We start from the raw sequence: 21,363 nt of genomic DNA, 5'->3' as shown, positions 1-21,363 counted from the left end.
TATTACATGCTGAAGTTTAACCCTTGTGTTACCTCATAAAGATGTGATATAATTCAACTATGATAATCCCTGGCCCTTTTCTTCTCTAATAATTGCTCTACTGCAATTTCTTTCCAACCACTTTTAGTAATTTATATTTTCCTTATAAATCATCTAATTCCTCTAACTTTTCCCATCTCACTATCTATACAAGCTTGTGCCATTTTCCTTCACTGGTAACTATTGAGATATCTTACTTTACATTCATTTTTTACCTCATTTTGTTTTTCAGCATTTCCTATGTTATCATTTTCCTAGCTATTGGAATTCAGTGTTTAACTCATCTCTCTTTATTAGTGTTCAAGGCTTTGACTCCCTACTGAGCCTGACTCCCCCAACCCCTGCCAGTTCTGCTCTGCTCAGTCTCTGCTGTACCACAAGGGGCCTCCCCTTGGAAGTATTATATGATAGCTGGACACACTCCAGAAAAATTTTGGAAGATATTTTACTCTTTTCAGACTCATATATGTTAACAGTTAGAACCAAGAACATAATATACAATCAGCCTGCTAAACTACATTCCCAAATAATAGATGTTCCTTTTTTTTTTTTTTTTTTTTTGGTGGTTGTGGGGGGTGTGTACGTACACATAGACCATCATCTAAACCTTCAGATAGTAGTGGCTCTATTGCCCAAAATAGACCAGGGCAAACGTCTTAACTGTAGCAAAATTTCACATCTAGCCCAATCCGGCTTACCCTTATTTTTTCATAATCCTCTAAGGGCTGCACTGTCCAGCAGTCACTATGAGCCACATGTGCCAAGTACTTAAACTGTAGCTAGTCCAATTGTGCGTGTTATAAGATACCAGATCTTGAAAACTTTGTACCAAGAAAATATTAATATTTTTTATTACAAGTTGATGTTTTAGTTATATTAGGCTAAATCAAATATATTAAAACTTAACCAGTTTCTTTTTACTATCTTAATGTGTCCACCAGAAAATTTTACAATTACATATGTGACTGCACAGCACTACCGTGCAGTGCTGCTGGCTCTCTTCCCTCTGGTGTACATACAAGGCTTTGAAACCACAGAGAGCATTGCCTTCTCGTAACCATTTGAAGACAACAGCACCATGATGCCACGTTAGTGTTAGCATTTATTTTAAAAATACACAAAATATAAATTCTTTACATCAAAGTGTGATGACCTCACTTATACATTGTTCCATACTTACCTGGTTTTGCTTGCATCCTTATGCAAACATTAAGAATAAATGGATTTGATTCTGATTTTTTGCTATGGTTCATGTAAACAGTTGAGACTGCTACATAAAGTAGGTTGTTTTAAAAGGTAAAATGGCCACAGGAACCCAACAGTAAAACAATTCAATTTGGATTGTTTAACGAAATTGGCAGAAGTCTTAGCAGATAGATAATTGAAGACTTAATATTGGCTTCTAGGCATTTAAAATATTAAAAACCTTGAGGTTTTCTTGTAAACATAACCTAGACCTTGTTGGCATGAAGTTTGAAAGTAAAATATTAAACCATGATTTTCATCATCCTGCCCATGTCAGTATACACTCTCTTTATTATGAGAATGAAACCAAATAATAAACAAAATACATCAGGAATTTCAAACCGTACTGCAGAGAAGGTCCCAGCTGCTCTCTTCTGGGAGCGGTCGAACTTAAGCTGACCCTGCCACTGGCCGAGTATGATCCCCTCTGTCCTCTGGACAGTGCAATGCCACAGGCCACGAGTTGGTCAGTTCCTCTTGCTCCAAGTCTTCTGAAGCAGTCGAGACTCTACTTCCACCTCTGCTGGCTCTGCCGTCCTTCCTTGGGCTTGAATTCACTGGGTTAGTGGTTTGCAACTATTGTCAAGACTGTACTGTCCCTTTAAGGTACCACATGCCACCATAGCTTACACAGCAGTCCTATGAATAGAGAAACATGTCAAGGGCAGACTTTAGCAGGAAAAGGAGCTACTTACATTCTGTGTAGAATATCAAAACTTGATTTATGATTAATGGAGAGAACACAAATGGGAGATCAAAATCTGCCTGACCACATCACTGTGGTCACCGCCCAGCCTCCTCCACGTGTGGGCCTCAAGCCCCTCCTCTCCTCAGGGGTTATCTTAAGAGTGAGGGACTATAAATGAATGTGCTCTATAAACACAAAATACGAGAACTGAATAACCTGACCAGAACAAAAGTGCTTCACAAATAGCATCAGCATCTATGGACCTGGAATATAAGGATACTAGAATATAGGGGATTTGTCATCAGCTGTCAGTGTTCCAATGCTTCCGCAAGTATGATATTTGTACCACAGAGTCAATCCATAAAGGCATTATAGGTAATGCTTAACAGGAATTAAGTATTTTCATATACTAGACAAATGATATATTCCTTTTTAAACTAAATTTTATTTAAAAATTGTTCTACTAAAAGCAAGTAGCACAAGAGTGAGTATGTGGCTATGGCAAAAACCACGAAAGTGGTACACGATTCAAACAAGCGGGGTAAGGATTCTAACCTAGGCCCTGGCACTGGAAAGGATGACTGTATTTTTTTAAGAACGAGTGGGGTAAGGATTCTAACCTAGGCCCTGGCACTGTAAAGGATGACTATATTTTTTTAAGATGGAGCTTACGTCTTATTCAATTTAGTCCTTTTGCATATACCAACCACACCGATGCCAATTATCTGTTGCTGAAGACCCGACCGGCTGGGGAGGAGTCCAGAGGAAGCCTGATTTATAAACACAGCAGTAGGAAACGCACGAGACTAGGTCCCTTTCCACACACTGTCAGCCTCTATCTAAGACAGGGAGGAGGCAGCTGTGGGCGCCCTGGTCTTAAGCTCAGTCAGCAAAAGCCTGGCGCCTCCAGATATTATTATACACAAAATGGATGTACCTTTAGCACTTTATCCACCTCCTGTTTACTCAGATCTTCTCCACACTCTTGAGTCAGCCGAGACTGGATCATGTTCCGGCGTACCCGGTAATTTTTGGAAAAAATTTCAAGCAAAACCTGTCGATGCTTTAGTAGCAAAAACATGTTATTATGGGAAATAATCACCTAAAAGAGAAACATCCCCAAACAAGAAACCCAAAGGCTTTGGACCTAACTCCATGCTGCAGTCTTTGATCAACGTCCTTGCTCAGGACTTCTGGTTAAAGACAAACACGTTTGGCCAATTTGTCACCTCTTAAGACCCCAATAAAATGAAGAAATAAAGGTATATGCCCACAAGAACAAAAACCCAGTGAAGCATCGGCAGAGGATGAGTGATTCAGACATAGTTTTTCGTGATTAAAAAACGAGTGGAGGGCTTCCCTGGTGGCGCAGTGGTTGAGAGTCCGCCTGCCGATGCAGGGAACATGGGTTCGTGCCCCGGTCCGGGAAGATCCCACATGCTGCAGAGCGGCTGGGCCCGTGAGCCATGGCCGCTGAGCCTGCGCGTCCAGAGCCTGTGCTCCGCGACAGGAGAGGCCACAGCAGTGAGAGGCCTGCGTACCGGGGGGAAAAAAAAAAAAACAGGAGTGGTAACTGATTCAGTAGGCAGGTGAAGCCACCATCTAAACTGCGTGAAGACAGAACAGGATGAGGAGTGAGTGGCTTAAAGTCCTGGCCCACAAACAAGACAGGATGCCATGAAAAGCATTACGTCCCAAAGAAAAACTAAACAGGGAGGATAGAAGATAGTCAAAATCTCCACCCCCTGCAAAGTACAAAAGGTGTTAAATGAGAGAAAAAAGATTTGATCCTCTAGTTCCAACATATGACCTAAGAATTCCGGAAGAACAGAATAAAACAGGCACAGGAATTACAAATCTATCACAGAACTTCGTAAGAATGACTCAACTGTCCAGTACAGTAATAATCCACACCAGGGTGCCTCTGGAATTGCACTGATGTGCTATATGTGGAGTGAGGAAAACCGTAGTTTGGTTTAAGGGAAGGGTGTGGATCAAACTGAAAAGACCAAGGAACAGAGTGTCAGTGCACGAAAACCCTGAAAGCTTGAATACAATGGAAAATGATCTTAAATTCAGAGGAAAATGATTTGCCCTCCAAAATCCTAGTCCCAGACAAATAATAAAACCGGAGGACAAAAGAAAGCCATTTTAAGACATGGAAGAATGCAGACAACTCCTATGGGCCCTTAGAAGCTAAAATTAAGCAAGAAGGAAGACAAAAGATTGCAAGCCAGCAAGAGACATGGAGCTGGTTCTGCGGGAGAGGCATCCAGGGAATCAGACTCAAGAATGGTACTACTCTTGGTATCTATGTGTTCAGAAAACCATGTAAGTGAGAATAGGAAGTAGTATAAAGAAGAAATGATGTCAATTATATTTCAATAAAGCTGGAAAAAAGTGAAAAAAAAAAAGAATATAATCGTAGATACTACTGGCATTTGGCTCTACAATGAACAAATTTCCAGTCATGATGCTATAAGCATTGATACATGATTTAACAAAAAAATTGTCATAACACATCCCACACCTGTCTACATTCTCCCATAGCTGAGAACTAAATCCTCATCCACCACAACAGGAAGCCCATTGATAACATCAAGTTGAGACATCAGAGAGCAGTATAAGCACATTTTGCATATATATAATAATTTTTAATAATGGAGGAACTCTTTTGGTGGTATCTCGTAGTTAAAAAGTGACTGCCTCTGAAGAGTGGGAATCAGGTCAGGCAGGGCAGGAGATGGTTTCCCATACAGCTTCAGTCTTACTTATTTTTAAGAACATGCGCTTATACTTTTTTCCTTTTAATTATTGGAGTACTTCAGGAGTAGGAAACCCAGATGCCACCTATTCTGGCCAAAAGCACACAGAGACTGTTCCAGTTTGCTCTCCATCTACGGCACCATCACAGAAGGCCCTGCCCCTTTGGTATTCTCAGCCTGCCTGTCAGTCCCCTTCCAAGAGGCAAAAGGGGACAGAGAACTCAGTGGGGGCCTTTGCTCACTCCCCTTCTCCCCACCCCTGAGGGACAGGACCTGGAAAAGGACAGATCAATTGGAGTTTAGCAATTAAATCTTAATCTTTAAAACTCAGGCAAGCTCATGATTTAAGGAAAACTTCTGGACCTCAGGTGCTGCTGGCTGCATTCATATTCTGTTCACTGGACACCCGTGACCCTTCCTGTCTGGGTGTGACTAGAGGCAAGATGACCAATTTCTCTAACCTGAGATCTGATAAGGAATCCTTTTAATTCCTACCGCCATCAGCCACCTGAAAAATGTGGTCTGTCACAGGTTCACAAGCCTGCCGGGGCATCAGAATCATCTAGAAAGCTTTGCAGAAACTTAAATACCTAGGACCCTACCCCATTCCTATGGAACTGAACTGAATCTCTGAGGTCAGTCCTGGGAATCTCTGTATTTTTTAAAAGGCGATTTTGATGCCGATGGTTCAGACTGGCATTTGGAAACCACTGGTTTTGGCCCACACTACCAGCACATCCAGCATGTCTGAAGTACACAGAGACACAGAGCCAGAATATTTAAAATTGGGAGCGGCTGGAAAATCTGAAGTGGACACAACCGCACTTTGGGTCTCCCCGAAGGTCTAACCCTCTTTAGGACACCGACCTGCTCCTGGGAGGACGGCAGCAAAGGTCACCTCACCTGGTCACTCATGTCTCCAGACTCCCAGAGGGCGAACACCTTCTGCTCATCCGGGGAAGCAGCCGTCTGTGGGGGAAACTGACCAAGGCCCAGGTGTGAGCTGGCTGATCTCGTGTTCACCACTTGGACCCTCCCTCCCCCGGGGCCCTCAGTCTGCACCGGCCCATTTCCGGGAACAGAGTTCCAGTCCCAGCTCCTGCCTCCCACCAGCCGTGGACCGTGGCACACCTGCCTCTGCGTCCTTCTCCTCGCCAGCCAGTCCCCACGCGGAGAGGCTCCTGTGAGGAGCCGGATGCACTGGCCCGCGGCCCGCGGCCGTGCTCGGTAAGGCGGGGAGGAGGCTGCTCCTGTTTTCCTATCAGCCTGGCATTAGCTCTCCTCTCTGCTTTAACATCCTGTGTCCTCCCACCCTAAATATCAACCCTCCGACGTGTCCTGAGAAGCACTCCCGCCCCTGTAACTCCTTAGGAATATCCTGGGGATTCCTTTCAATCCCTCCCACAAGGGCCGTGCTCGTACGGGTTAGAGGGGCTGCCCGACCCTAAGCGGCCCGTGCCTCGCAGCTCAGCAGCGTCCGAAGGTGGGCCGAGGCAAGGGTGGCCCGGGCTCCTGGTTCCTGGAGAAGGGGGATGGAGGAAGGGGCGCCTGGTGGAGTGGCACCGCAACACAAGCAATAGTAACAGTTCCTACCACGTAAAGTCCCAGGTGGGGCTCTAAATATACAGTCTCGTTTGCTGCCACAGAGGAAGCGAGGTGCTGCTGCCTCCACTCTCCATGAGAAAAGCCCGGCTCGGAGAGTTCACTCAATGTCTGTGGTCACACAGCTAATAGGTGGCAGAACCAGGAGTTAAACTCAAGTCTTTGCGAGTGTACTTGCTCTCCCGGGGCCTCAGCTCCCTTACATAAAGAAAAACAAGGCTGGACAGGTCTAGGAACATTCCACCTTGGACATGACTATGATACAGGATCACGGGTCCCGAGGGTGGCCCACTCCATGCCCCTCGCCCTCTATCCACTCCAACAGCACAAGATGGCCTGGCCAACATCAGGCAGGCGCCTTCCCCTTGCCTCGCTCAGTCAGTCAGCAAAAGGCAAGTCTGCAGATAACCGGACCTGTTTGCTACGTGGACAAGGGTGGCTCCGAACAGGGCAGGGCCCCCAAACCCCAGTACCTTCTGTAGAGAGCTCACCAAGGAGGCTCCTTGCCACGAGGGCCAGATCCCCCGGGACACCCCAGCCAGCCTGGGACCCAGGGCCTCTTGTCCTAGTTTCTGCTCCTCACGTACACAGGGATGGGCCTTTGCCTCACATCACCCAAGGCTGCAGGTGCCTCTGACCTTAGACTGCAGACGTCAGCGCTCCCTTGTTAAGAGGCAGACACAGCCCCACCTCACCCCACGTGCTGCCAGGTCTGGACAGAGCCTGGGAGAGAGAATGACGAGCACAGCCTCCCTGGGACCACAGCCTGGCACGCTTCACCCTCAGCGCAGGGAGATGGTCTCCAAGGGTCCCTCTGCTCTTGCACTTCCACCCCTCTAGGGCCCCTTCCAATGACAGGACGAGAAGCCCAAAAGCCTGGGGGGAGGGGGGGTGGCCCGCCCCTGCACCTGCAGGCTTGGCACCAGAAATGCTAATGGAAAGGCCACAGAGCCACGCTAGTCAGCCAGCCTCCAGGGCAGGGAGGCCCACTGGCAGGAGCCCAGGCATAGCTGGGGGCTCTGATGAGCAGCTCTGGCCAGCTCATCTCAGCTGAAGCAAAAGGATTTAAGACTTGGAGCCACTGTAGAGGTTCAACTTCCAGCTCTATCACTTCCTGGGTACGTGACCTTTAAACAAGTTCATTCTACTTCTTTGAAACTTGGGTTTCTTCATCTACCGTTGCAAGAAGATCAAATAATACTAGAAGTGAAATCATCTTGAAAAACGGCAAAGTTGACAGGAATGAGGGAGGTGCCGGCACAGGAGGGGGCTAGACCCTGGGACGGGGGGCCGGCGTGACCAAGGAAGGCCCTGCTGTGTGCCAAGCCAACAGGTGATGGCCTCAGGCTCCCACTCAGCCCTCACCAAAGCCCCGTGACACAAAAACTAACATTCACCCACTTGAGATGAGGGTGCAGAGCCGAGAGGCTGACCGGCCCGCGGTAAACCCGGCAACCACGTGGGAGCCGAGATTCACACCGAGGCCAACAGTCTCCCGAGTGCCCCTGCCCCGTGCACCCTACAAACAGCTGTTTCCCCAAAGCCGGCAGGGCTCAGGCCGCTCTGCTACCAGGTTCTCTCCACAGCCACTTTCAGCCAGGAAAGATGCTGCCGACCCAGGAGCCCTCCGAGGGGGCGTGTGCTGCCCACCCAGCAGGCGCTACTTACAGGCACCAGTATCTGCTTGCAGCCGGCGGCCAGCACCGTGTCCTGCAGCATGCGGTCCGAGATGCCGCTGAAGAGCATGTGGCCGGGGGGCAGGCTGGCCAAGTGCAGGTTGAAGAGGCGCTTGAGTTCGCTCAGCGTGAGCACAAACTGTCTCTGAAAGGTGGCTTCCACGAAGGCCCTCAGTTCCCGGGCCACGGGGGTACCGGCAGAGCCTGAGGGCGGGTGCCCGTTGAAGCTGTCCCCGCCTGCCGCCCGCGCAGCAGGCAGCCCGTTGGCCAGCCTGCTGTGGAGGCCACCGCCGGGCGAGGTGTCCATGGGCTGCTCATCCTCTGCTCCCCGCTCTTCCTCTTCCTCCCCCTCCTCACTCACGGGCTCCTCCTTGATCCGCACAGCGGGCAGGACCGAGGACGCCCGCAGCTGCTCCTTCCTCCGCTGCAGCTCCCGCTCCAGCAGCGCATGGTTCTGCTGGGCCTGTCTTTTGGCGACTTGGACCCGCTGGTCCCCAGAGACTAGCCCGACAGGCCCTGCGGAGAGACACAGGGCTGCTCAGGACAGTAGGGACCGTGCAGGGAAGGGCCTGAGATGAAGGGCCCCGGTCCCTCTGCCCCACAGACGTTCCCTTCCATCCTGATGGGGACACCCTGCTGACCAGAGGAAGGGGACAGGGAAAATGCAAGCCAGCTGGCACAGAAGCCAGGGGCCCAGCTTGCCTTTCGCCCCCACCTCACCCAGAAGGAATGTGGCTACCCCAACAATGAGGGAAGAAATAGAACCAGGAAAAGCAGATTCCCACATGCAGAGACCCAAGCCAGGGTGGGTTACTGCTGAGTCCCTGCCACCAGCATCCCTGCCAACCCAAGAGGGCGAGAAATCTCAGAGGCCTGGAACCCAGACACAGCCCTGGAACCCAGAAGCCTCAGTCCCTGAGGCCAAGGCTCTGCCACTGGACAAGCCTCCAGCTGAGGGAAGAGGGCACAGAAGGGCAGCCAACAATGAGCCACGCCCCCTCATTTCCCCCCACAGGCTGAGCCCTGACAAGTTCCAGAAAGTAGCCCTTCTGGAGCCAGTGTCAGGGTTAGGGGCCCACCCAGCCGACACCCCTCCACACCTGATTGTCCATCCGGCTTCTTTGGCATGGTTTCCTTCACAAGATTATAAACTTTTTCTAATCTGAAAAGAAGAGTGAACCCTCTTAACTTTACACCGTGTCCCCTTCTGCTGGGAGAGATTTCTGTCTCTCCCAGCAGAAATACCCCCTTAAGCCCTGGACATCCTAGTCCCTGAAGACGCCGCACGCCTGGAGCTTCCACGGTCTCTCCCCGCGGCTCGGAGCCCCACAGCGGGGGCGCAGAGCGCTGGCCCGCCCTCCCTTCCCCAGCTGCTCTCCCGCCAGCCTGCCTGGGGCCACACAAGCCCCCGCTCCTGCTGCTGAGTGCTTCCCCCTCCTTCCCGACCCCTCAGAACAGACGCGGGTCAGTTCGAGTCAGCTTGGATCAGCAGGCGTGTCTGTGCCAGGTCTCTGCCGGGGGGATTCTGGGACCGAGCAGCAAAGTCCACCTGAGTGGGGGAGGGGTGCACACAGCCCCAAATTTGCATTCCCGCCCCAGATGCAGCCAGGCTGTGCTCCCCGCTGGAAGCAGGTGGCTGGGGACAACCTGCTGTTCCTCTGCCTGGCTCCCCCTCATCCCGCCCAGCAAGCTCTTACTTGGCCTGGATGCCCGTCCACAGCATGTGCTGCCGCTGGACCACATCTGGATGTTTCTTGATGAACTCCCCGTCATACGGCAGGATGAACTCCCAGCCCTTGTTGATCCTCACTACGGCCATGTGCTCTAGAAAGTCCTTCACGTCTTCCGCGCAGAGCTGGGGAGAAGGGGGCAAAGGTGAGGCACGCCCAGCCCCCACTCCTCCAGTAGTGGGGCTGGGCCTCTCGGATCAAGAAGAACTTCACTTACTTTAGTCACCGCTGCCACCTCTTTCCTTACCACCCACCGGCTCTGCGTGAACTTCCACATCTAAGGGAGAAAAAGAAGCCTGTTTCTAGGAGGCAGGGATCCTACCAGGATTGTCCCCCAAACCCCTGCTCTTGTCCTGGGGGCCTGGGATGAGGGCACAAAGTGGCGGCTCTGAGCCGGCCTGGGTGTCAGGCAGACTGGGCCTGGGGCCTGGCTGAGGGCAGTCACTTCAACTCTGAGCCTCCTTCTCCTCCTCTGTAAGGGACCTCCTGGGCCACCTCTTCCAGGAGGGCAGGTGGACCCACTCCACACCACATAAGCTCCCTGGGATGGGGGATACCTTGCCCGTATGTCACCTACAACAACTCAGATTTGACCAGACCCTCTCCCAGACCCCCAGATGTGACGGTGCCTGCGCGAACAGAGGAGGGCTGACAGGCAGCTGAGGGTGAGTGGCACACATGTGGAAGGCGAACCTGGGAGTTGAAGCCACTGCACCCTGACCCCCAGAGACGAAAATAAACCACACAGGCATCTAGACGCTAAGTACCCACAGGAGCTGGGACACCCAGCTGGGAAAAGAAAAAACAGAGGCACTCTCTGAAACAGCTTAAGGGCTGCCTGGTGTGATTAGGTCTGCACATGAGCTCACCAAGGTCACCACGGACAGCTCCAAGGAGACAGACTGCAGCAAACTCAAAGCACACTGCCAAGGTCAAGGGAGGCAGCACAGGTCCCAGCAGCTCAGGGGTCAGGCATTTGGGAGGGATGCCTTGGCTGGGACTTAAGCTCTGGATAAGGGCTGGGGGGCAGATAGGGTGACGGGGTGGAGGCATGAGCCAGCTCAGGAGCTGCAAAAAGCCCACAGCAACAGTGCAGGAAACACGCACGAGGAAAGCGGTTGTGAACTGGGGAGCATGAGCCCCACTCAAAGAGGGTGCTGTTCGGGGGTGCGGGTCCAGTGGTACCAGACTGTCCAATTATTCATGACAAGACAGAAATCTAGTTTGAATCATGACTGTGATTTGTAAAAACAGACAACTAAGTCAACATTTTAAAAACACCACTCAGGTCAAACGGCTCCTTGGCCAGAATCTACCTATGGGACTCCAGTGTGCAACCTCCGGGCTAGGAACTCAAAGGTTCTTATGAAGCTCAAGACTCCAGGGTCTGAGAGGAAGGAGAAGAAAGGCACAGAGTCCAGAGCCCTCCACTGCCCCCAGCCCCACCCTGGCCACACATACCTGCCCTTTGCCCGCTGCCTGGACACTCAGTGCTGCCCCAGTCCTCCGCCCATAATGCCCCAACCCGGAAGGCCAGAGAGCCTGGGCACTTACAACAAAGTCTCGGCCCCTGCAGAGCACCTCAGCAGGCACGCCGCTGTGAGGGCTAGAAGAGTCCTTGGGGTACAGGATGTCACTGCCAATGAGACAGGGTGGCAGGTCAGTCCCTGTCCTCAGCCCCTCTGCCCCCCACTCCCTCAGGCTCCGAGTGGAAGCTCAGGCCTCTTTACAACACGGGCGAGGGCCGGCCTGGGCCCCAACCGCTCCCCTCAGACCCTCCCCTTTTCCCCGGGAGCCTGGCTCCAAGAGTTCTTCCCCCTACCCCTTTCCCAACGCCCCCCTCACACACTGGCCCAGCCCCAAGGCCCCTGACATAGTTGGAGGGGCCAGGGGCTCAGAGACAGACAAGGTGAGCCCAGGACTCTGGCAGACAGCAAGTCGCACCTGTAAAGCAACACACAAGGCCTTACCACTGGTTGAAAGGGAGCGGGGAGCAGTGTGAGCTGAGGCAGGAGGGGTCAGGGACTGGGGTCCAGACAGACCCCAAGCACGGGCGAGGCTGAAGCCTTTGGAGAGAATGGGACCCGCACTCAAGGCTCAGGGACCTTCAAGGGCAAACGAGCAGGCACCACGGCTTAAAGGCGTCTCCTGACCCCAAGTCCAGACGCAGACCCCGTCGCCCAGGAAAACACACACGTCCCCGGCCATCCGTGCCCAGGGCACCTTTGCTCTCCCCGCCCCACTCGCCTCCTCAATCCCACCTGGCAGCCAACTACTACTTTCCTTCAAGGTTGAGCTCTGTGTCCACCCTTCCTGTAAGCTCTACGGGACAGGGCCCTGGCCCCATCTCTGCCACACGGAGAGGAGGTACCCACTAAGTACACAGTGTGGTCCGTGCACTGGGCTGTAACGGTGCCTGCCCCACCCATCCCCCCGGCACACTTTCCTGAGGACAGGGACAGCACTGAATGAGAGCACAGTGCAGGGCACAGAACAAGCCGTCCAGACACATTTACTCAACAGATGGGAGCATCCTGTATCGCCTCCTCAGGGCATGGAAGGACCACTGCCCACAGGTGTGGCAGAACACACAGGGCCCAGGAGGGCCTACCTTCAAGTCACAGGGACAGGCAGACCATAAGCTGAATGCGGCAGCAGCACCAGGGCATGCGCGGTGCTGGGGGAGCTCAAACCCCAGCTCTGTGGCTGCCCGGCTGCCAGACATTTGGCAAGTCTCCGTGCCTCTGGGCGAGCATCCTCAGGGGGCTAATGGGATGCGCCCTCCTGGATTTCATCCATCCGCAGCATAAATACACATAAGTGTCCCATTTAACAAGTGATGTGCCATCATGAAGGTCCTCGTACTTAAACACTTGTGTCACATAAGACAATAGCTGCAAGGACCCACAAGGCATGTTGGGCATCGTTTCCCAGGGAAAGGCCGTCACCACGTGGCAGTGACATGACTTTGCAGTTTACCTGGCCAACCAACTGTGAAATGACGGACTTTTTGCAATGAATAACTTTTTTAAAAATTTGGAACAATTTACATTTTGACAGATTGTTCACTTGACATCACACTTTCTAAAAAGTGAGTATTCAAGCATTTTATATTATACAATTTAGAAGTAATATAATTCAAGTGTGCGTAAAACATAGCCACACCGTATTTACCAAGGGTCTACCATTTGCCAGGCATTATACTGAGTACCACGGATAAAGGGAGAGTCAAAACAGACAGTCCCTACCCCTGACAGTCTAGGGAGGAGGCAGGGTCTAGAGGAGGAATCACAGGAGGAGAGAAACTACTGAAGGACAGCAAGCCACAGATTCAGGACCTATGAACCCCAACAGGATACATAAAAAGAAATTCCCACTTAGGCCCATCTTAATGAGCCCTGGGAAGCCAAAGCAAGAGAAAATCTTAAATGCAGCCAGAGGGAAACGAAGGAACATGTATTAGACAGACAACAAAAACAATGGAAGTCAAACTGCAATGAAATTACATCAGTGTGTGGAAAGAAAATAATCAACCTAGAATTCTATACTCAGTAAAAAATACCCTTAACACAATATTGTAAATCAGCCATACTTCAATAAAATTAAAAACAAACAAAAGTATCCTTCAAGAACAGAGGTGAAATCGACATTTCCAGATTAAAAAAACCAAAGAAATTCATCACCTGAAGACCTTCACTTTAGCAGAAGGAAATTATCTCAGTTAGGAACTCAGAGATGCAGAAAGGAATGATGAGCAAAATAAAAAGGCAAATACGTCGGTAGATCTCAAAAATATTGACTGAACAGTATAATGTCTTATGGGGTTTAAAACAGAATTAAAATATATAAATACAATGACACATGAGTTGAGAGGAAGATAAATATAAAATATTCTAAAGGTCGTTGAATCGTCATGGATGAGGGTAAAAAGCGGCAACTAATATTAAACTGTGAAACCTGCAGGGTAATCACTAAGTCAAGAAAGGATAACTTCCAAGTTAGTGAGGGAAACGGAATAACAAGAAAAGAAAGTAAAAATGAATATAAAATGCAATGTAAGCTGGACAAATAAAAAGCACTAAGGTAGACTTAAATCCAAAACATCAGTACTTAACATTCAATTTAAATGGGTTAAGCGCTCCCAACTAAGGGACTAAAATGAACTTACCTCTTCACCACCCAGTTTCCTTGGACTAACATCGCCACCTTCTGGATGCCACGCAGAACAGCCACAGAGTCGATGGAGGGGCCCAGGAGGCTCATCAAGTTGGCAAAAGGCATGACCTTCACTGAGGAGGGCACAGGAGCCATCAGACAAGGCAAGAGGGGCCTGGGCTCACATAACAATCCCAGCATGACAGTGCTAACAGTAACAGCTGGCATTCACTGGCTGCTTACTCTGGGCAGGCACCCGCCTCTCACTGAGCCCTGGAGGAAACACCCACTGGAAGACCGAGGCGTGCCTCATGAGGAAGACTCAGCCCAGGAAGGTTTCAAAATTCACCCATGATCACTTGGCTAGTAAGTGGCATGGCCAGGACTTGAACCCAGGCCATCTGGGTCCAAAGTTCATGCACTTCATCACCGTGCTCTGCTCTCCCCCACACGAGCCCCTAGCCCAAGTGAGAAGGGGCAGGGCCTGGGGAGGCCTCGTGTCTTCTGCAGCAAGGCCAGCGGCCTGGCTCTCCCCGGGAGCACCCCTCTCCACTCAGACCCCGGAGCCCCTGGTGCTGGCATCTCAGAAGAGCCCAGGGCCTGGGACTCCGCTCTGAGGTTCAAGGCTCACGTCCACTCTAAAGGTTCTGGCCTTCAGCATCCCCACGGTGCAGAGCCTGGCGAGGGCACCACAAAGCAGTGCAAGTGAACGCACTTCGCTGTGAAAATGAACACAGCTCACGTTCACATGCAAGGCTCTGTACAGTCCCTTTAGGGGCCTCACCTCTGAGGCCTCCCCTCAGCCCCAGAAGCTGTCTTAGTTCCTTTTTATAGATGAACAATCTAAGGCTCAGGAAGGCCAGTGGGCTGCCCAGGCTCACACAGCAGGTGAGTGGCAAAGGCGGCAGGGACCCGCAGCCCATCTGAGGTAGCCTGCCACCAGCTCTAGTGCGCCTTCCAGACAAGGTCAGAGGTGTAAAGCTGGGCGGGCTCTGGGTAGTGGGGCCTCTGGTCTCGCCCCTTGGTCCTTAACTCTTTCCTAACTCCACTTCCCCAGGAGGTGGCAGGGCTGGGGCCCCCCAGAAGGCAGGGAAGGGCTGCCCACCCACCATTCTTCATCAGGATCTTGATCTGATCAGCTAGGGGCAGGGTGCGCAGCTGAGCCATGGACAGGACATTGCTGGGGGCCACGGGTTTGTCTCTGTTGAAAACAAATGCAAAGGGTTAGGGGGCCGGGGCGCGTTAGGGGGTGGGAAGGGGAAGGGGGGTGAAGGCGTTCAGCCCCTCTACTCACTTCTCCTCCTCCTGGCTGGGAGGCATCAGCATCATGAGGTACTCACTGTGGCAGGAGAGAACGGGGTCAGCAGCTCCCAGGGCTCTGTCCTTGGCCCACCCAGCCCCCAACCAGGCTGTATCCAAGCCCCCCCAAACTCCCACACCCCCTCCTGGCCCTCTCCAGAGGATGATGGGCTACTCCACATCCCTCCCCCATGTTACAGAAGGGGCCACAGTCCCAAGGGAGGACCCACAACAGAGGGATCCTCCTGGGGCCAGTGTCGGGCTCGGTAGCCCTTAGCAGCCCTGGGCTGGCCAGTCTCACCTGGGTGACTTGACAAGCTCTGTGTTCTCAACCCCACTGGAGCCCTGGCACAGCAGGTACTGGCGCTCATGCTCAGAGCGGCTGTCCTGTTGGGGGGGAATAGGGTGTGAGAGGAACCTCAGCCAACATTCCAGGCCTCCCTCTGTGATCCAGTTCTCACCCCTGCATCACCTTCTGCTCCAGACACCCACTGTCCTGCTCTGAGGCCAACCACAGGATCAATCCAACCTCCTGAGCATGGCACTCAAGGCCTCTGCGATGTGGCCTCAACCAACTACCCTCCTGCCTTTATGACTACACAGCCCCAGCACCCGCGCCTCAGTGCCCTGTCTGATACAGGAACACTGAAAGCAATGATAAAAATAACAACTAACATTCACTGAGCATCTATGTGCCAGGCCCTGCTCCAATGGCTGTATACATACTCTAACTCATCTCATCCCCAAAATAACTATGAAATTAGGTACTCTTATTATTATTCCCATTTTACAGATAAGGAAACTGAGCCTCAGAGAGATTAAGTAATTTGCCTAAGGTTACACACTAGGAAATAGCAGAGCTTCTGGAAGTCTGACTGACCCAAAGCGTAAGGCTCTGTCAACACAAATCTCTTTCAGGAAGGTTTCAGAATAATCAGGGGTTGCTCCTCCCCCAGAAAAACGCTGGGGAGCCCTTGTCTATGGTGTCTTTGTGAGCTAATATTCAATTGCTTCCCTTACTCAACACAGTTTCGAGGACTGCGCTCTAAGTACAGTAAAAATCACCCTTGGCAGGTGCACAGTGAACTCAGCCATGGGACAGATGGCTGATTCTCCACAGAGCAGCCGATGAAGCGTCTAGCCTTCATTCAGGGCCCACGATACTTAAAAGTACGTAACCAGGGCTTCCCTGGTGGCGCAGTGGTTGAGAGTCCACCTGCCGATGCAGGGGACGCGGATTCGTGCCCCAGTCCGGGAAGATCCCACATGCCGCGGAGCGGCTGGACCCGTGACCCATGGCCACTGAGCCTGCGCGTCCGGAGCCTGTGCTCCGCAACGGGAGAGGCCACAACAGTGAGAGGCCCGCATACGGCAAAAAAAAAAAAAAAAAAAAAAAGTACATAACCAAACAGCCTCACTGAGCCCGCAAGATGCTCACACTCAGGGAGTGCCCGGGGGGCCACAACCCCCACCAGTGATGTGGCAGACTCACTCCCTTGGGGCACACAGTAGGTGGGAAGGGAGGACAAACTGCTCACAGGGCTTAACCTCTCTCCCTGTGGCACTACCAAGTGGCTACGACTGAATCTGAAAGAAGTTAAATGTGAGACAATGAGGCCACCAGGTAACACTTCCCAGGCACTGGGGCTTTTCTCCCAGGACCCCACCCTGGCCAGTGTCAGCACCGCCCAGGGACCCCAGCTCACCCTCAGGCCATAGTAGTGCAGGTGGACCCAGGGCTCCTCAGCATGCTTCTTCTGCAGGAACTCGTAGGACTGCACGCGGCGCTGGCGGGCCTGCTCCGACTCAGGCCGGGAGAACCGCACCTGGTTGGGGGGCGGGGAGGGGCGGGTCCACAACCTCAGGCCTGGGGCGTTTCCAGGCTGCTGCCCCAGCACCCACCAGGAGGCCAGAGAACCTCACATCTGGGGCATTTCCCACTGCCACCCAATTCAGGCTGGGCAGAGGGTAGGTTATCCCTCCAGGTAGCCCAGCAAGGAGGCTCTACGGCATGGACTCTGTTTCTGTATGTTTCACCCCAGAGCCCATGTTCTCTGCAGACCCTCCCACCCCTTGCTGCTTCCAGGAAGCTGAGCTACAAAGCTGGCCCTGCTGCCTCCCAGGCAGCACTCTCTCTCAGGGCCAGAGCTCACCGTGATCTGTTTCACATCTTCTTCTGCCTCGTCCTGTGAAGAGTCTCCCGCTGCAAAAGAAAAGGCCTTGCTTGCAGCTTCTGTTGGAGGCTCTGCACCCCACCCACCAGGCAGGTCTCAAGCAGCGAAGCCTGTGAATTCTCCTTCTGGACCGACGTAGCTGCCTAAGTCAGTGGTTTTCAATTAGGGGCAATTTTGCCCCCCAGGAGACATGTGGAAATTCAGAGACATTTTTGGTTGTCGTAATTGTGGGGGTGGGTGCTCCTGGCATCCAGTGGGTAGCAGCCAGGGATGCTGCCAAGGATCCTATAATCCATCCCTTTAATACTTCTTGCCATGACCAACCTATCCTGCTAACGTATACAGACAGACAGACAGACAGCAGGGCTGGGGGTCCAGAGCTCACCCTCGTTGGCTGCCTCCCTCTCACGGTGCTTGGCATCTGCCTTATCCAGGTAGGAGAAGCTGGGCCGCAGCTGCAGGATGCCATGTAAAGGTGTCAGGTGGAGCTCACCTGGCAGAGGAAGAAGGGCTTGGACCTGACTCTAGGAGCTGAGGCTGACCCACACAGCTTGGCTCAAGGGAGATACCAAGGGCCCCAGACTCCCCTAAAGGCCTCGGCTCACTGCCAAACCACCTCCCACCTCTGCTCTAGCCCCCAGTCCTAGAGCCTTGGGACCACCAGGCCGATGGCCATTCCCAACCCGATCTGGCTGTGCCGGACACAGGAAGTACACAAACCAGATGAAGACATGAACGCAGACTCTTCCACCCAATGTCACTTCCTTAAGGCTTGCCTGCAAAGCCTCCTGCTCCAGTATTCAAGGGCCTCCCAACCCCGGTCCCCAATGCCCTCCCACACTCGCTTGTTCCAGCCACGCCGGGCCACTCATCCACACCAAACACGCCCTGCTCTTCCCCCGCCAGGCCTCTGCCAGACCACCCTCAGCGCCTCCCTAACCCCACACAAGCCCAGACCTCTCCTCCTCATCCTCCCACCTCTTCCTGTCAAAATCCCACCCGTCCTGTTAAGAAGTTGGCTAGTGCAAACGGGGCTGGAGAGGAGGCCTGGCGGAGCCCGGTGGAGGAGTGTCTACGCCGTCTCTGGCAAAGATCGTGACTTTCTCTTGTGAATCAGACCTGTGCACTGGGAGGCAGTGCAAAGGTAATCAATTTCAATCAAGCCAATGCAGCCTTGAAAGAAAAGAAATCAGACAGACACTAAGGCTCTGTGGAAGCTCTCTGGGACTCCAGAGGGAGCAGAATGCTTGAGACGAGAAGTAAGTAAGTGACTAGGCCTGGCTGCAAGGAATGTGGCTTTAAAGAGCTCTATCCTTGAGACTGGGGTTCAAAATAGAAGAGTATAGTTATTTGACATTACCTTTATTCTATCACAGTTTATTTCCTAAGTGCTCAAATTTCATTTATTGCTTTATAAACTCTAAATACTTATAGAAACCTTGTACTTTTTAATTGCTTTACTGAGATATAATTCACATACCATATAATTTACCCATTTCAAGCATACAATTCAATGTATTTTAACATATTCACAAACTAGTAAACCAGCACCACAATCAACTTTAGAACATTTTCACCACCCCAGAAAGAAACCCTGTACCCATCATCAGCAGTCGCTCCCCATCTACTCTCCTCCCAGCCTCTGAAACCAATAAGCTACTTTCTGCCTCTACGGGTTCGCCTATTCTGGACATTTCATATGAATGGAATCACGTAACACATGGTCCTTTGCGCCTGGCTTCTTTCACTTAGCCTAAAGTTTTCAAGGCTCACCCATGCTGGAGTGCTTATCAGTACTTCTTTCCTTATTATGGCTAAATAATATTCTAACGTGTGGCTATACCATATTTTGTTATCCGTGCATCAGCTGATGGAATTTGGATCATTTCCACTTTTCACTACCATGAATAATGCTGCTATGAACACCTACATACAAGTTTTTGTGTGGAGACGTGTTTTCATTTCTCTTGCGTAGATGGTTTCTAGGAATGGAATTACTGGGTCCTAAGTACCTCGTATTTAAGACAAAATTCTACCCCATCCAAAAGGTTATGCTGTGTGTGTCTGTGTCGCAGGAGGACAATGACCTTTGACCTCCACCCCATCGGGCATGGTAGTGTCAAGCTAAAAGTCCCTTGAGGTGCCAAATTCCATTCCCCTGACAATCTGTCATTTCTACAACCTGTCTGGCCTCTGTGGGTATCTAGCATTCGGGGTGTCCTCTTCCTGTCCCAGTCCCCATTCTGCTTCCCTCCCACCCACTCAGCCCTCACAAGCCATGGCAGTCAGGGATGTCCAGCGCGGGTACCTTGCCTGTAGAGCGCGGCAGCATAACGGGATGTGTTACTGGTGGTCTGGGAAGAGCAGAACGTCTGCTTGTCCATCAGCTTCCTACAAGCACAGGGAGGACAGACGTCAAGGGGAAGGAAGCTCCAGGCCTGGGCCTGTAGGCGGAGCCCCCTCCACCCCAGACACCTAAAATCCAACTGCCAGAGACCAAGGCCACAGGACAGGCCACAGGTGCCGCAGGAGGGGAGCTGGGGATGAGGAAACCTCATGTGCAGCCCAAGAAACAAGCAGTGGGTGGGAGCTCCCTCTCCCGTTGAGGGGCCAGCTTGCCTCTCAGCCCAGGAAGAACTTGGTCAGAGGAGCCATCTCGGGAGGGAAGACGTTTCCCACGGGGACGAGTCTGCGCCAGGCCCAGCCATGCAAAGACGGGACGCTGGTGGGAAGCTTAGCTGTAGAGCACAAGGCCTAGGTATCTCTGAGGGCTCTGGAAGGCTCGTATTTGAAAAACGTGAAGCTCGGAGGCCTTGGGGAACTCACGAGGAGTATGTGCTGGTCTCGTCAGTGCAGGCCCCGTCCACGTTCAGCGCGATCTGCTCCCCTTTGCTGCGGCAATAGTTGGGATTCAGCGTGTCGATGGCCATCTCAAGCTCCACCTGGAGGCACCAAACACCCCCAGCATCTATGAGGACCCCAAGGCACAGCCCTCAGGGGATCCCCTCAAACCCACCATGCCTATCTCCCTAACCCCAGTCCCTGCCCAGAAGCAGGACTGACACCATCCCTCTCCGAGGGCCCCTAGGCTTCAGTCTACACAAAAGCCACAAAGCCAAATTCCAATAGAAAAGCCAGAGTGCTTTCTTTGGGAGGGGGTTCATGTAGTTTTGCTTGCCCGCACCCACAATTCCACTCCCCCAAATCTAAATTAGGTGCCAACGTTTAAAAATCAAGAGCTTTTCTCTTTTATCCTTATTTCCAACTTCTTTTGAAAAGTCAGCAGAATTGGCAATACTGGTACAGCTTTTTACATGGCAACAGGGCCTGGAGCGGCAGGTGCCCGAGGAAAGGCATGTCTCCTGTTCCGTCACCCTAGCCCTGAGAGGCACTAGATTCCCCATATCGTGCTCTCTTCGCATTGGCCCTGCCCTGTCCTGTGAACGTGGGTCCACCCACCCCATGTTCTAGTTCATCTCAAGCCTCACTCCTCCCTGGCCTCTCTGGAGCTGCCCACCCCCCTTCTTTCTGGAAGTTTTTCCTCCTGCAGCTTTCAAGGCCCTGCAAGCTGCTGGTTTTCTTCCTAACTCTCCAATCACTCCTCTGCGCTTCCACCCCCAAAAGGTCTGTCTCCTGGATTCTTTCAGCTCCCACCCTACCACCCCTCCCCTCCCTCCACCTCCACCCAAGAGGGTAGCCCCACCTTCTGCTGCTTGGGCTTGATCCTGGCTGAGAGGTGCGGAATGTCATCATAGGTCATCGAGACTGGACGCACAGGGTACTGGGGAAGGGAAGGGAGTCGTCAGTCCACCCTGCCCAGCCCCAGTGAGAGCTGAGCTTCAGAGGCGCTGGCCAAGAATCAATAGCCACCCTCCACGCCCACCCCAGACCAGAGGCCCTCGCTGGTCTCTGCCTGCATCCCTGCATCCCATTCTCACTGGCTCCACCTGGTTTCCTTCCAAAGAGCAATTTTCAAATGTCCAAGGGACA

General features: G+C 52.2%; 1 protein-coding gene across 2 annotated transcripts in view; it reads right to left on the bottom strand.

Moving 5' to 3' along the window:
* Positions 1 to 581: 581 nt before the first annotated feature.
* POLR3E (RNA polymerase III subunit E) overlaps positions 582 to 21,363 on the bottom strand; it is a 32,269-nt gene continuing 11,487 nt past the window's right edge. Inside the window, exons 4-21 of one of the 2 annotated variants that reach the window (XM_060031884.1) lie at positions 21,077 to 21,154; positions 20,200 to 20,315; positions 19,682 to 19,764; positions 17,759 to 17,866; positions 17,353 to 17,402; positions 16,906 to 17,025; positions 15,501 to 15,586; positions 15,195 to 15,239; positions 15,010 to 15,101; positions 13,914 to 14,034; positions 11,300 to 11,381; positions 9,963 to 10,022; positions 9,713 to 9,870; positions 9,116 to 9,177; positions 8,008 to 8,531; positions 5,641 to 5,718; positions 2,910 to 3,035; positions 582 to 1,923 (exon numbers count right to left, since the gene is read on the bottom strand). In XM_060031884.1, coding sequence (XP_059887867.1) covers positions 1,867 to 1,923; positions 2,910 to 3,035; positions 5,641 to 5,718; positions 8,008 to 8,531; positions 9,116 to 9,177; positions 9,713 to 9,870; positions 9,963 to 10,022; positions 11,300 to 11,381; positions 13,914 to 14,034; positions 15,010 to 15,101; positions 15,195 to 15,239; positions 15,501 to 15,586; positions 16,906 to 17,025; positions 17,353 to 17,402; positions 17,759 to 17,866; positions 19,682 to 19,764; positions 20,200 to 20,315; positions 21,077 to 21,154 — 2,046 coding nt within the window. In that variant the 3' untranslated portion in view covers positions 582 to 1,866. Of the gene's footprint in view, positions 1,924 to 2,909; positions 3,036 to 5,640; positions 5,719 to 8,007; positions 8,532 to 9,115; positions 9,178 to 9,712; positions 9,871 to 9,962; positions 10,023 to 11,299; positions 11,382 to 13,913; positions 14,035 to 15,009; positions 15,102 to 15,194; positions 15,240 to 15,500; positions 15,587 to 16,905; positions 17,026 to 17,352; positions 17,403 to 17,758; positions 17,867 to 19,681; positions 19,765 to 19,992; positions 20,106 to 20,199; positions 20,316 to 21,076; positions 21,155 to 21,363 lie in introns of those variants that run through there. The other variant, XM_060031885.1, reaches the window with a different exon arrangement.

This window comes from Delphinus delphis, chromosome 15 (assembly GCF_949987515.2).
Source record: "Delphinus delphis chromosome 15, mDelDel1.2, whole genome shotgun sequence".
NCBI lineage: Eukaryota > Metazoa > Chordata > Mammalia > Artiodactyla > Delphinidae > Delphinus > Delphinus delphis.
This window is presented reverse-complemented; position numbering and strand designations above follow the sequence as displayed.